Raw genomic sequence first — 15496 nt, 5'->3', positions numbered from 1 at the left:
AAGGTAGTCAGTGAGTCTTAAATGCATCTCGCTTAATCTAAATCCTAATCTGACTTCAGTCCTTAGTAATGATTTCTCTGGTGCAGCATTCTAAGGTGGTTGTCATCCCCTGATCATGTGTAGTAGAAGCTGATGAAATGGCAGCTGAATGCAATTTGTCTACTAACTGTGATAACTGTCTTAGGAGAGAAGCACACAGACCAGAAAACACTCACAAACTTTATATTTCAATCAGAAATTCAGTCTTTTATGTCCTGTATTTGTGTAAGATATGTGTGTTTCTCCCAAGCATTCCTGTTACTTTGTTCATGCAGGGATACACCAAGACGCTGCCTAGATCTGTCCAATCTCAGCAATGGTGAAGAGGAAACTGCCTTCAACTTCAGCCAGTCCCCAGGTACATTGGAAACTGGTAATAGTTGTTGCCAGCAGCACAATTCTCTGCATGCTGCTGCTTGTCTTTATTCCTGTAGCTCTGTTCAAGTGGCTAATGGGATAGGGCATTTATATTTATAATGAAATGAAAAAGGTACTTAAATATACCTTTCTGAAGAAACCAGAGGCCTTTCTCCTGGGTATGGTTGGCCAATTGGTGTTAAAGAAGGATAGAACTTTCTTTATGTATGCCACAACAGCAGCAAGAATACTTATCACAAAACATTGGAAGTCACAAGATTTACCCACTCTGGAAGAATGGCAGATGAAGGTGATGGACTATATGGAACTGGCGGAAATGACTGGCAGAATCCGAGACCAGGGAGAAGAGTCGGTGGAAGAAGATTGGAAGAAATTTAAAGACTATCTACAGAAATACTGTAAAATTAATGAATGTTAGAATGATGTTGGAATGAAGTTAAGGGGTTTTTAGCAGCAATGTTATAAGGAGTATGTAAAAATGGACTGTTAACAGATGAGAATATACAGTTATTACATATTAAGACAAAGGTTTAAGATAAAAACAGAGAGGGAAAGGATTTGCTGAATTAACTTACTGAACTGGAATACAAAAAAGGGGAGGTGTGAGGAGGTCAGGGAAACAAGTGAATGAAAGACAAGATATGGAAAGATTGATTTGCTTTTAATTGTTTTTATTTTTTTCGTATTTTGTACTCTTTTTTCTTTTTTTATTATTCTTTTTTCTTTTCCTTTTTCTTATTGTAACTTCTTTTTTTATTTCTGAAACTTTAATATTTTATAAAAAGTGTATATATATATATATATTTGCTTTCGTAGATTTTCACGGGTACAGGAATGCAGGTTTTGGTGTCTTCGGGTGTCTTCCCGTGTAAGAGTTGGGGTGTCTAGGCGACGTTTCGACGAGGTCTCACTCGTCATCTTCATGATCCTGCTCTGTTCCAGTAACAAGAAGCCGATAGCACCAGCCTGAAGATGACGAGTGAGACCTCGTCGAAACGTCGCCTAGACACCCCAACTCTTACACGGGAAGACACCCGAAGACACCAAAACCTGCATATATATATATATATATATATATATTTGCTTTCGTAGATTTTCACGGGTACAGGAATGCAGGTTTTGGTGTCTTCGGGTGTCTTCCCGTGTAAGAGTTGGGGTGTCTAGGCGACGTTTCGACGAGGTCTCACTCGTCATCTTCAGGCTGGTGCTTTCGGCTTCTTGTTACTGGAACAGAGCAGGATCTCAGTGTTTGAGTTCCTATAAATACTGTTGAGGGGGTGTGGTGTATAGCCTCCAACGTTCTGGGCAGAGAGGAAGTTCCCAGGTTAGTGTGCCTTTTCTTCTTTTGTTCCTTAATTACTTGAGGGATATCTTGAGTGATTTCTTGAGTGATATTCTGAGTACCACTTAGGTGGGTCATTAAGTGTGGATTAGTTGCTAAAGCTTTCGTGTCTTGACCTCTTGAGCTTGTGAAGAGTTTTTCTGAGATAGAGAAACACCCTCACAACATGAACAAGCGTGACGACACGTCCCGCCTGCCAGACATCTGGAAATTAGCCCTCCCCACAAAAACCGACACCAGAACCAGAGGCACACAGAACGCCATCACCAATCAACCACACCAGACCCAAACCCAGACCCTCTCCACAGATAAATTACAGACACCATCCAGTAGCCAAACCATAGTGGCACCTCCGGATGCTGCACCCCCCTGCAATCCCTACACAGATCTGGCTGGCACAGGGCACAAAACCACAGCTCGCCCCTATACACGAAGCCAAGCCAGAGCACAACTAAGGGCAGTACAGCCATCTTCTCAGAAAAACTCTTCACAAGCTCAAGAGGTCAAGACACGAAAGCTTTAGCAACTAATCCACACTTAATGACCCACCTAAGTGGTACTCAGAATATCACTCAAGAAATCACTCAAGATATCCCTCAAGTAATTAAGGAACAAAAGAAGAAAAGGCACACTAACCTGGGAACTTCCTCTCTGCCCAGAACGTTGGAGGCTATACACCACACCCCCTCAACAGTATTTATAGGAACTCAAACACTGAGATCCTGCTCTGTTCCAGTAACAAGAAGCCGAAAGCACCAGCCTGAAGATGACGAGTGAGACCTCGTCGAAACGTCGCCTAGACACCCCAACTCTTACACGGGAAGACACCCGAAGACACCAAAACCTGCATATATATATATATATATATATATATATATATATATATATATAGGCTGCCCAATGACAACATTCTCTGAATGGCTCACTAAAATAAAATAACCATAAGAAATGCAGCATAAAATTGTCAGTAAACCAAGCCCCCTCAGATAATTTGATTACATGTTAACATGCCAGATAACTTGTGGAAACAAGTGCCCTGGACTCTCTCACTGCCATTTTATTAGAACCCTGGGAAAGCTCTCTTCCCAAGCCGCACCCCTCATTGTGTGCTTTCAGTAAGCTTTTGTGATTTGTTTTCTGGTTAGTCTAGGGTAGGGGTTCCAAACTAGCCTGTTGTCCACCAGTGGTTCACAAGCTTCATTCAGGTGGTCTGTGGCATGATTGCAATAAATATTAATATTGGTTTTTAGTTGTATTTTCATTGCTTCTTTTATTTCTTAGGTTGTATTTTATTGTATTCCAACTTTAATTATATGGAATGCAAATTGTAATACAATAAAATACAATATACTAAATAAAATAAGCAATTTAAAAATGCAATTAAAAGTCACCATCTAGCATAGCTGTTACAATTGCTACAAAAGGAAGAAAAATCCATTAAGTGGTCTGGCAAGTTTGGGAACCAGTGGTTAAGCCATTTTTACAGGTAAGAACAACTTCTGGCTTTTATCTTGTCACTTACACTTCAAGCCTTGATCTTTTCTGGTCTTTGCTGATTTTTCTTTATTCTTTTACAGGTCAGAAGGGTTCAATGGGACTCCAGAATAAGCTGTAAGTTATGCCATCACATTCTTATAGCATATTAGTATTAGCTCCCCACCCCCACCATTCGTTTAAAATGTTGATCTGCTTTCAAAGCTGAGAATAATGGGGGATAAAGCTGAGAATGATAGAAGGAGAGAGGGAAGATGCTTTCCCAATTAGGTGGTTTCCTTCTTTGAGTCCTGAGTGCTAGAAATCTGTGAACCTGAGCAAAGCACAGACATATTTGGGTTCTTTGGCAGCAAGTATGTTTTATAAAAAGGTAAAGGTAAAGGACCCCTGACAGTAAAGTCCAGTCTTGAACGACTCTGGGGTTGCGGCACTCATCTCGCTTTACTGGTCGAAGGAGCTGATGTTTGTCCGCAGACAGTTTTTCCAGGTCATGTGGCCAGCATGACTAAGCCGCTTCTGGCGAAACCAGAGCAGCGCACGAAAATGCCGTTATCTTCCTGCCGGAGCGGTACCTATTTATGTACTTGCACTTTGATGTGCTTTCAAACTGCTAGGTTGGCAGGAGCAGGGACCGAACAACAGGAGCTCACTCCGTCGCGGGGATTCGAACCACCGACCTTCCAATTGGCAAGCCCTAGGCTCAGTGGTTTAGACTACAGTGCCACCCACGTCCCTAGTATGTTTTATAGCTTACCACTATTGTCTTTTTCTAGGGTTTGCCAAAGTATATTTAGAAAATTGTAGAGATGCTTGCGGAGGCTTTTGTGCTTTTTTGCTTTTCTACCAAACAGTCTGGCAGGCCCTAGATTCCTTTCTTCTCACTTTCCTTAAGACAACGTATTTGTTCATTGCTAAAGAAGATGCATTGGAAGTGCCTTGTAAACTGGGGAACAGCTTGCTACTAATTTGCATGGTTTAGTTGCATATGACGTAACTTTCATGCCTGGTGGACACAGGTAGAGCAGATGTGCCTGTTTCACCATCTGGGTCTACCAGGCAAATTGAGTTGCCAAAGCTCTTGATATTTGCAGTCCCAAACATTCATATCAATAGTTTGACCCAAACTGTAGTGAAATACAAGCCAGACCTCTTCAGCCTTAGATGGATTTATTCACAGTACAGGTGAACTACTGTAGCCGGATTCATTTACATGATTAAAATGTGGGTTTTTATCAGTAGAGGGAAAGGGTGCATTACCCTCTGAATGTCTGTCTCTCTCTGTTGGAAAATTCCAACCCAGGTGCAGGTGGAGAGTGGTTGGCTCATTGCTTAATTTTCATGCACCCACATCAGTAAGTCCCTGTCCCTGAGCTGAGGGTGCTGAATCTATAAGATGCTGGTCCAATTGATGATATTTTGCTCATCAGGATTCATAAGCAAAATGGCTGTACAAAGGACTTACACTGCTTTTTCTTTTGTACACCAGCATTCTTAAGATTTGGTCTTTGCTAGGTTAGTTTATTGTGAGAATAAAGAGAACGTTGGGGTTTAGTTTTGTGTGTCATCTGAAAGTTGACCCCAGATGTTGGAAATATCAAAAGTGAGTGGGTAGCGTGAATTTAACACCAAGTTTATAAAATATGGAACTGTCCTGTGAATAAACCAGGAGGTGAACTCTAAAGTGATTTCCAGGAAGGCCAGGACACCTTGCCTCAATTCTTCAGACTGAAAAATTGGCTGAAATCTCCTCCTGCTGGACAAGTGTTACCATCCTAGTGGACTTCTAGGAAGTGTATGCAAGGCAGATTGGGAGTGACCACTCTTTTTCAATGAGAAGGCTTTCTGACTAGTTGTTTCTTTCTCCCAGCAGACTTTCAGGGAGGCAGTGTTCACAATTGCTCCAGGTGAGTGTTTCCTGTCTGGTGAGGTGGAATTCATTCACCTCTTTGTAATATTCTGCTGCCAGAGAACTGTGAGTCAGAGGTCTTGGGGCCCCAGTTCTAAGATTCACAACCAACATTAATTTACTGAAAATGTGTTTCTCTGCATGGTCTTCCAGTCCCGGGTACTGTGTAGCACACCGGACACTCCGAGCTGCTTCCGACACATTAGCAGGGTGATCAGCAGTCCTTCCATGAACAAAGAGAATGTGAGTATTTATTTATTTTTGCAGCAAGCTGGGGTTTCCAGCCATATTAGTAAGCTGCAGGCCAGGTTTTCAGGCAGGCAGAAGTCTTTGCTTACCAAAGCTAGGCCCTTCTTTTCACTTCATGGTGATAATACTTAGCTTAACTTCCCTGAAACTTCCCCAGGTTCTTGATTCCAGAGAGTTCTCAACTCTAAAAGCCACCTCCTTTCTTTATCTCCTTCCAGGAGGGTAGCCCTTTTAAGCGCCCAGGGTGGAGCATGCCCAAATCCCTGCTGTTCTGGAAAAAACCACGAGATGCACAGCAGACTTATGCTACTATGCTGGTAAGTTAATACTGCTTACTTGCTGTTCAAATAGAACTAGGTTTGAAACTTTTCAGCTATGTGTGGGTATAGATATTAAGTAGTAGTCAGACCTACCACTTATCAGTATGCCAACACTATAATTTGATTTACTGATACATGGGAATCCATGCATTGCGGGTTTACATATTTTTTCTCCTCTACAAAAATCATTGTTCATTGGGAGTGTTAGTCTAACAGGCCAGTCTTTCAGACTTCACGATGCAGGGAACATCTCCATTGGACATGAATGGGGATGAAGCATTTGGTTAGGGAACTCAGAATTAATCTCCCAGCAGCAAGGCATGTAATGGTGATGGATGCTGGTCATTTTTAGGTGCCAGTTATCATTGTGGGGTGCATCGTTTGTCCCTTCTTACAAGGGAGGTGTGGCTCACCAAGGGAATCAGTTTATGTGCAATTATATATATGGTTACATTTTGAATTGCCAAAACTAACAAATAGCATGTGCACTTACAGGAATATTCAAGTATCGAGACAAAAAGGCATACCAACAGAACAAGTGCTTTCATCTCAACAGTTAAGGACAATCAAATATTTCCTAGTACAGAAAACTAATATAAAACCCAAATTACCCAACCACAGATATATAAAAGTTCTAGGGGAAAGATATATACACACACATATATCATGCCGGAGAAGCAATAGGTGCCAGCTGTGAGCTTCTTCTCTTGACAGGAAGCAGGTGATCTAGAGGAGTATGAGATGAAAGATCTTGGCAGCCCAATTTCTGCAGTGACACCACCAGGAATGCCAGAGTCCTTGGGTGGCTTTCCAGAACTCTGCCCTGAACAGGAAGAGACTGAGGTGAGACAAATGTGACATGTTCACTCCATTATTGGCATTTGTGAAAAGCAAGAAATCTTAGAAGATGGAAAAGTAGATCTTACCAGTTATGATTCTCAGGGCTGCCAGAACACAGTGGTCTTGGATCTGTTCCTACTACAAAGCTGCCAATGTGGTTGGAGAGAGAGCTTAGAGCCTTTTGAGAAGTGTGGTTTGGTAATGGCTAAATCATGGACTTGTGTATTATTGCACTGAAACATCATGAAGCAGTAGAAGACTTGTAGGTATTTTGCTCAAAAGTATATGTTTAAGTGTCCCAACACCTGTAATAGTAAAGCGTTCACAATGGGCACTGAATTTTTTCACACTGTTGCCATAGCTGTGCTGAGCAGCTTCTGTATTTCACCCGCTACCTTAAAGATGATCTAGTCTTGATTTCAGCATTGTGACTTCTGAAAACCTAGATGCAATTCAGTTTATTTTCCATCCATTGTCATTTCCGCAAGAGTCATCCAACCGTCTGCAGTAAATGGTTAAGAGTAGGAAAATGATGAAATGCGAAAGTTCCTTGTGAGATCTCAACAGGGATATTTGATCCAAGTGCAGTAGTTTTTATATGGAGGAAGGCTCAAAACATCACACAGTGGTTTCATACATTATGCTTAATGGGAGTTATAGGCAAGGTTGTCAAAAATAGGTTCTGATTATTTGTCCCATTTTTGTTCTATCATACCAGAATTACACTCCTTGTCCACCCCTAAAACTCAAGGTTCCCTTATTCCATCTACTATTATTTGGTCATCTGTCCCCAAAGCTGAACCACCATATGCATTTATTCCTCCCTGTGGCAAGCTTGTATGTAAAGCTTTTGGGCATCTGTAGTACTAATAAGCTGTTTTTTTCTGTACAAAAACACTATGTCAGTTGAATTACGGGGAGGGTCATGTTGTTTCTTCCTATGGGCAGAGGAAACAGTTTTAAGTTCTCCTGTCTTCATACTGTGAAATACTGCTTGGGTTCTGCATTCTTCTTTTATGTTTCTCTTAGAAGCCACTTTCTGGGCATCTCTCCAGCATGGCGATTTTGCTCTCGGGACCACTTCTTACTCAGGACATCAGTGTCAGTGAGGCAAGTAGCATATAGCAAACCTAGCCTTCCTTGGTTGCCCATGGCAAGTAAGATTCAGACTAGAGGGAACCCTGAAAATGTAATTAGAAACTGCATCAGGGTTTATTAAAGAATTTCTTAACGTTTAATCTTAGGCTGAATAGGTAATCCAGGATGCAGCACATAGGGAGCAGAGTAGCTTAGCCCTCCTCTCCAAGCTGTGATGTTCCTTCAGATGAAGTTAGAGATGGCGAACCTCTAGCTTGCATGCTTAATCAGGCCTGCCAGGCCAAATTAGCCAGGTTATACCTACCTGCCAACCACCTGATGTCATAATTGTCACGCGTGTGAAGGAAAGACTTAAACATGTTGCAGAGTTCCCCAAAAGAGACCAGAGGCAATTGTACTTCATCCAGCAGAGCTTTACTGCTACTGAAGTAAATGAGCATAATGGTCACAAATCCAATACATTCAGGATTGACACAGTTCATCAGAAATCCAGTTGCAGCAGACTTAACTTAATAATAACTTATACCAAACTTTTCCATGTACAAGACTAGGTTTTTTTACTAAAAAATGTTAAAAGAGGGGTAGCCATACAGGGGGGCAATTGTCCCCATTTTCTTAATTTTGAATCCCCCAAAATAGGTGTGACTTGGCTAATTTGTCTTATACACAGGCGTGTTATACATGGAAAAATACGGTAATAAGACCAAACTTAGCTCTATATACAGAACAGAACACCACACCAGAACAAAGAGATAGAAAGTAAGTGAAACCAGGCTCCTTCTGGCCTGACTATTATAGTGAGCATGACCTTGACAGAAAGTTAATAGAACCAGTTTAAACCAGCTGTACTCAGCTTCTCAGAAGGAATAACCCAAACAAGAACCTTCTCTCACACAGAGAAGAAACCTTCCAGAACCCTCTTGAACTAAGCAGAACAGGAAAGATCTCTACACATCAGATCAATACTTTCTGACAATACAAACTGACAATAATGGCACAAGGTGTGCACAGGTAAAAAGATAAGTGCTTTGAAGTCGCCCCAAACAGCTGACCTTTGTGCTTTAGAATGTTGTATCACCTGACATCATTGTGGCATCAGGTGGATTCCTACTTGTCAAATTTGGGCCCGGGGTGGGAATAGGGGAAATAAGAATCTGCTCTTTCAGCTCCCCATCCCTGATCTTTCTAGTAATTATTAAAAAATTAAAATCCTGATGATGAGGCTGGTGCTGCTGACCATCAGCCTTTTTTGTAGGAGCCCTGAAACTTTGTCAATGAAGCAAGGGAGTTCCCCACTGCTCCCCAACTTTCATCGCTGCCTATGTGCCACTCTGAGCAGGTCTCTATGAACAAGACCCGACTCTTCCGATCCCCATCACTGCCAGAGAAACTGAACAGCCCCGTGCTGAAGAAGGCAGCAAAGAGCCAAGATGAAGACGAAGCACCCATCAAGGTGAAACAGAAGCACAGCCCAACCCAAGAGGAGCCGGATGGGGTAAGATCCTGGGTATGAGCTCCTGGGTTTAAGTAGTGACAGCAGAATGGCAGTCCCATGTGCTGTATCAACAGGTAGCTATCGGGGCATAGCTGCTGTCATGAGAGCATACCTGATGATGCAGATAATAAGCCCATCTAGTCCAGCATTCTCCTCTTTCAGTGGTCCACCAGATGCCAGGGAGGCGGGGTGTTACACGCAGGACCTGAGTGTTGCAACACCTTCCCCACTTGCTTTCCCCAGCAACCAGTTATTTCTTTGTTCCTTGAGGCAGCATATAGCCATCATAACTTAGCAGCCCATCAGACCGCTGTTTAGTTGTGGATGTATGCAGCAAAGTGTTTCTGATTCATAGTGCATTTGAAATGGATTTGTACTGAGCCATCCAAACATCACCCCGTTTTCTCAGTTGTTTTGTGATGCTTCCCCAACACACCTGCGTCATTGCATCCACACTTCAACTCTGCCCGTTCCATTGTTCGTGTTCCGGCTACCCGTAATTCCCAGCTGTGCAAATTAGTCACGCCATGACGCCATGCCACTACACTTTCATTTCAACACCTTTTCAGTCTTTATATTTGGGCTGCGATTGCTGTGCTAAACGTTTTGCTCATTTCCATTAAAAAGAAAACACCCACAGGAATGCCAATTTTGGGCGTTAACAGGAGGGATAGGAGAGTGGCTACGTCACAAAGGAGCAGATGCATTTTGGCACATTGCCAGGGCACTTTTGTGTGATAGTACATTAACAGCAAGAGTGAAAGGATGAACCGTAACATTTGTAGTGTAAAAAGTTACGGGGTTTTAGCTGGAAACTTGAGGATGTGCACTGATTGCAGCCAAGGCAGTACCAGCAGAACTTTTGCGTGCGCAAATGGTATTGAAAGTTTGATTGCATACAATTGTCCTGATAGCATCATGAGCACAAACCATGATGCATGCACAGTGCAGTGGTACCTCAGGTTACATACGCTTCAGGTTACATGTGCTTCAGGTTACAGACTCCGCTAACCCAGAAATAGTGCTTCAGGTTAAGAACAGAAATTGGGCTCCGGGAGCGCGGCAGCAGCAGGAGGCCCCATTAGCTAAAGTGGTGCTTCAGATTAAGAACTGTTTCAGGTTAAGTACAGACCTCCAGAACGCATTAAGTACTTAACCCGAGGTACCACTGTAGAAAGGATGCCTAGACGGAGCCCTAGAAGCCATTGATAGCCATGAATTTCTCCACAACCCTTTTAAAGTCATCCAAATTGGAGGCCATCACTCAATCTTGTGGTAACATGTAATTTCTACTATCGCACTTGTGTGACCAGCGAGAAACTAGCAAGTAGGTAGCTGGGCAGGGATTCATTTGCTTACATGTTGCTGATGACTGCCTGCTTTGTTTATATAGGTAATGCATTTGAAGAAGGCAGCCTCCCTTTCTGACATGGAGATTGTCAGAGCACTGGATCAAGACCACAGCTTCAGGCAGCTAATTGGAGATTTCTCCTGTGTAGGTTTCTTCAACCTTTGTGGGGAAGGGAGGCTGGCTTTTGTCTTTCACTCTCCAATGATGCTGAATTTCTTACCTTGATTGTTGACCGATGCTGGGAGGTGCAAGCTTTCTACATATTTAAACTGCCTGTTGATAGTTTATCCTCCTTTGGGGGCAAAGCAGGGCAGGCACAGAGTTACAAGTGGACTTGGGGTGTATATTGATATACCACACACAAACACACACACACGCCTGATTTTGTGACCTAGCTATAAGACCACTTGCATGTTTTGGGTGGGGTTCCAACTAATAATGCATTTCTAAAAGCAGCTCCCTACATGAGTCAAGAAGATCTTAACCAGATTGGTACACATATGCGTGAGAATTGTATTGGGGTAGTTCAAGGGTGGGGAACTTTTGTGGCACCAACTTTGATAGATGGGGTGGGCGAATCTACCTGTAAGTCACATGGCATAACTGATGCCACATGACTGACATATGGGTTGCCCTGCCCATGTGTCAAAATGCCTTTCAGTTCCTACAATCCCATCAAAACTTCAGCAACTATCTTTAAAAGGATGGGAGAAACAGTTCTTCATGTTAAACTGTTCTGTACTAATTAATGAGAATTGAATGTTATAGTACAATATGGCCTAGATGCCACTGTGCCGTTCATTCCCTCAAGTCTTGTTTTACCAATTGTAGCACAGAATCAGATAAGATTTTTTTCACAATCCGGAGACTCTAAGGACATGGTTCCCAACGTGGGGCACATGCCTCACAGGGGGGCAATTTGATTTTTAAGGGGGGGCAATTCGATAATGAGTTATAACAGTTAATGGCCTTTTAGGCTTCCTCCACATGAATAGGAGTTCTCTTTTTGAATAATAAGAATTATATGTCATGGGGGGGCACTTTTTATTCTTATTGCAGGGAAGCTTTAGAATATGGGGGCTGTCTGCTGAAAGTTCTGAATGGGTTATCCCATTTGTCTCTTGCTGCATCATCCTGATTCATTTTACAAACAGGAGTGCAACATCACTCCTCAGAAAAAGTGTTTGCATATTACCCCAAAAGCCTATTTGCAACTCCTCAGTGTTGCCAAAATAGCTGTCCTTCGTTACGTCTTTAACTAGTTGCTGGAACGTTACTTGCACATAAGCTGAATATAGCTCTGGTGTTTAAGAGTTAAACAGCAGTACTGTACATTTCTCCAATGCAAAAGTGGAATAAAATGCCATTAATCATACTATCAAGAAACCAACTGGAAAATGAAAAGAACAAAAATAATCTCCCTTCATTCACAATCTGCTGTGTTTTGCTCTTTACAAGGTTGTATAGGGCTACACTCCAGGCATCTTCCCTATGTTGTTATCCCTTTGTGGCATCACCCATGTTAATCTGCCCCCGACAATTCCAATAAAATGTATACTTCCCCCAATTTGTGTAATTCTACCAACAGGGTATGAGTTTTCAGACTATAAAGGATTTTTCTTGTAGAACTCTCAACGCTGCCTTGTAATCTTGCGGAAAATGCAGCCTAGCAAATAAAGATCAATCAGGTGGTTACTTTGCTTTTCAGAGCATAAGGAGTGCTTTTGAACCAGGAATAAAATGATACATTCAGTGCTTGCAGCCCAAATGTCTGCATGTTTTCTAAGAAGTAGGTCTGATTATGGAGTTCACTGGGGCTTCGTTCCAATTAAGTGCACTTAGGATCACAGCCTTGGTTTTAGAATTTATCTTGCTGAGGCTTAGGAGATCTGGGGGGTTTGGGAGCTATTGCAAAGCCTGAAGTGGAATGTGGCTGCATTGTCTCTAGGTGTATTCACTGCCAACAGTAGCAGGAAGGCATCAGGACCTGAAATACATCACTTCAGAGACCGTGAGCAATCACCTCTTCTGTTATCTGTGTGCGTCTGTGTCTTTGGCCCTTTGGTTTCCTCCACATCAGCTGAATTTTGGCTCCTTGACCCACACTTGGTTCTATAAAAATCCCAGAAGGTACTTGGGGGGGGGGGATATAGCTGTCCTTCCCACCCCAATACAGATTTGTGTTTTGTGCACTAACTGAAGGACCCCAGCTATACCTCAGTCTACCTTTAGTGTTACCTGCTAGAGCTATCCTCCACCTTAGGATATAATAGGTAACCATGTAATGACAGGGAAGAAATAGTAGAGCTTGTAGTTTTGTTTACTTCATTTTTAGCCCATCTTCCCTCCCAGGAGCTCAAGGTGGTGGTAGAGATGATACTTCCACCATTTCTAGCTGCGTTTTATCCTGACAACCGCCCTGTGATGTAGGTAAGGCTTGAGAGATAGCGATGAGTTGAACTTGGGTCTTGTTCTTCTATTCTTTTAGATGGCTGCTCTGCTCCAAGGCCAGTTCCAAAGCCTTATAGAGAAGTTCTGCATTATTGACTGTCGCTACCCCTATGAATTTGATGGGGGGCACATCAAGGTGAGAGAATCATGCGCTTAAGTAAGGGTGGTGATTGGTTTTCGTGGGCTGCATGATGGGATGGCCTTAGCTCAGTGGCAAGGCATATGCAGAACGTCACGGTTAAATCCCCCACACCTCCAGGTGGGGCTTCTGCAGATCAACACTAGACAACCACGACCAGCTGATGTTGATGCCTTAGACCTCATTCTGAGAATTGGTTTTCTGTTTCTAACTACAGGGGGCTCTGAATATCCCCAGGGAAGATGATCTATTTGAATCCTTCCTGAGGAAGCCTCTACTCTCATCATTGCCTCAGAAGCGCCTCATCCTCGTTTTCCACTGTGAATATTCCTCAGAGAGGGGCCCAAAGATGTGAGTGTGGGTCTCAGTGAGGCAGCTCTTGGGAGCAGGATAAACAGGTGGGGTTTTGGAGGTCCTTTGCTTGATAGGGTGGCTTTTGTCTTGCCTTTCTGCTTACTCTTCCTGCCTTGCTGTTACTGGAAGGTGTCGCTATCTGAGGGAGGAAGACAGAGCCATGAATGAGTATCCTGCGCTGCACTATCCTGAACTGTATGTCCTTCAGGGTGGCTATAAGGACTTCTTCGTAGAATACAAGGTAACAGCCAAGACTTTGACTTCATAATCCTACCATGCAGGAACATCTCATTCCAAGATTTGGGTTCTCCTAGCAAATGAAAAAAAATGATGTCTTGTCAACCCTCTTGTGCATGTTTTGAGGGACAAGAAAACAATAACTAAAAACAAATCCTAAAAAGATCAGTATAAAATGTCTCTATAATGCAGCACATTGAATGCCAACAGCTGAGATAGAAAGAAGCAATCAAGAATCAATTATTGTTCATTTAAAAAGCTCAGGCGAATGAAATACTTGTAACCAGGCACCTAAAATTAGGTAACATATGCACCAGCCTAACAACCCGGGTGAGGGTGTTGCACAGTTGTGGTGCCACCTCAGTGAAGGTCCTGTCTCCACTCTTCTACCTCTGAAAGAGGAACACCAGAGGAAGTTCACCTTAATAAGCTTAACAAATATGGGCACAGTCAGTCCTTTGGATTCCTTGATCCAAACATAGATCTCTATAGGTATAAACCAGCACTTTGAATTACAACTGAAAGCACATGTAGCTGCAGTATTTTGGACCAGTTGAAGTTCATTGTTTGTTCAGTTTGTATACTGCTCTTCATCTGAAGATCCCAGGGCAGTACACAACAGGAAAATACAAAATGAGAATACAAAGCAGTCTTCAATGCATTTGTCGTAGCCTTGCTTGGAACTCAAAAATTATAGCTCCCATGTTTGTGTTGTGGGCAGACTGTCAGGGCTTTCTCTTACTAGATGCTGGTCAGCAGGTTGGTAAAAAAAAAATATCTCTCTATTATGATTATGCCAGGCCTCATCACTGAGGATGTAGGTGGGTAAATGTTGTTGTTGAGTGATGTGCAGGAATCCTGGAATTCTGTGCTTAAAGAAGCTTGGGGAAATCTATATTGCACACATTAAAATCACGGGGCAGGAATGCACCAAATCTGAAGGAATGTTAAACTAGAATCTGGTCAACTCAACCTAAGCTCCTTGGAGGAGGCCTGGGACATATATGTAATGTTTCCTGTGTAGAACTTGAAATCCTTTGATGTGACATAAGAAATTAGATGGGGAAAGAATGCGTTTCCTCTAGGGAACAATGTTGAGCAGCTAATTGTTCATAGAAGCAGGAGAATATGGAAGGGAAAGGAAACCATATAAGAATCTGCTTGAGGTCCCATCCAGACCCTTTCTTGGTTTCTCATCCTTTAACTGAAAAAGTCCACAAGACTTCAGTTTTCCTCCTCCTATGTGCCAAAGAGCTGGAAATGTGCTGTATGGGGTTTCTTAAGTTGTAGCTTGATATGTTTGTGATGAATTCACTGGGTCTTTGGCTTTAAAAGAAAAGCTCCAGACCTTGCATTCTGCTGCATCTCCCTTCCCCTTAGGAGCTGTGTGAGCCCCAGAGCTACTGCCCCATGCGCCACCAGGACTTCAAGGCAGAGATGCTTAAGTTCCGCACCAGAAGCAAGACATGGGCAGGAGAGCGGAGGTGGAGGGGTCAAGTTGCGCGTCTCATGAAGCCGTGAGGACAAAGGCAGTCTTGGAGAAGGGATTCTGCTCTAAGAGGCCTCTTCCCTGACAAAGGGATAACCTGAGGTCTCTATAATTGACTGCGCCACACAGAGGCTCAGAAAGTGAGGAAGCCAGCACTTAGGAGTGCGTGTCAGTTGTTGCAATACGGAGAGCTCAGAAATGTTAGGGAAGCGTCATTTGTGTTTCCACAAGTTTTCATTTAGGAAAGGAGCTCAGTGGGAACTGGCACTTAAGCGTCTGGTTTTAATGGAAGAATAAACTGTACTGGAACATAA

At 42.8% G+C, this 15496-nt stretch overlaps 1 protein-coding gene across 6 annotated transcripts in view; it reads left to right on the top strand.

Moving 5' to 3' along the window:
- Window positions 1-15496, top strand: part of CDC25C (cell division cycle 25C) — a 23069-nt gene extending 7573 nt beyond the window's left edge. For 3 of the 6 annotated variants that reach the window (XM_083489640.1, XM_083489643.1, XM_083489645.1), the window contains 14 exons: window positions 315-397; window positions 3337-3370; window positions 5124-5157; window positions 5313-5402; window positions 5627-5725; window positions 6443-6571; window positions 7598-7678; window positions 9006-9161; window positions 10555-10656; window positions 12461-12523; window positions 13001-13099; window positions 13320-13453; window positions 13586-13697; window positions 15074-15496. In XM_083489640.1, the coding sequence (XP_083345766.1) occupies window positions 315-397; window positions 3337-3370; window positions 5124-5157; window positions 5313-5402; window positions 5627-5725; window positions 6443-6571; window positions 7598-7678; window positions 9006-9161; window positions 10555-10656; window positions 12461-12523; window positions 13001-13099; window positions 13320-13453; window positions 13586-13697; window positions 15074-15214 (1357 nt within the window). In that variant the 3' untranslated portion in view covers window positions 15215-15496. Of the gene's footprint in view, window positions 1-314; window positions 398-3336; window positions 3371-5120; window positions 5158-5312; window positions 5403-5626; window positions 5726-6442; window positions 6572-7597; window positions 7679-9005; window positions 9162-10554; window positions 10657-12460; window positions 12524-13000; window positions 13100-13319; window positions 13454-13585; window positions 13698-15073 lie in introns of all 6 variants that reach the window. The other 3 variants (XM_083489641.1, XM_083489644.1, XM_083489642.1) reach the window with 1 other exon arrangement.

The sequence above is a fragment of the Podarcis liolepis genome, assembly GCF_965112155.1.
Source record: "Podarcis liolepis genome assembly, chromosome: 2".
Lineage (NCBI taxonomy): Eukaryota > Metazoa > Chordata > Lepidosauria > Squamata > Lacertidae > Podarcis > Podarcis liolepis.
This window is presented reverse-complemented; position numbering and strand designations above follow the sequence as displayed.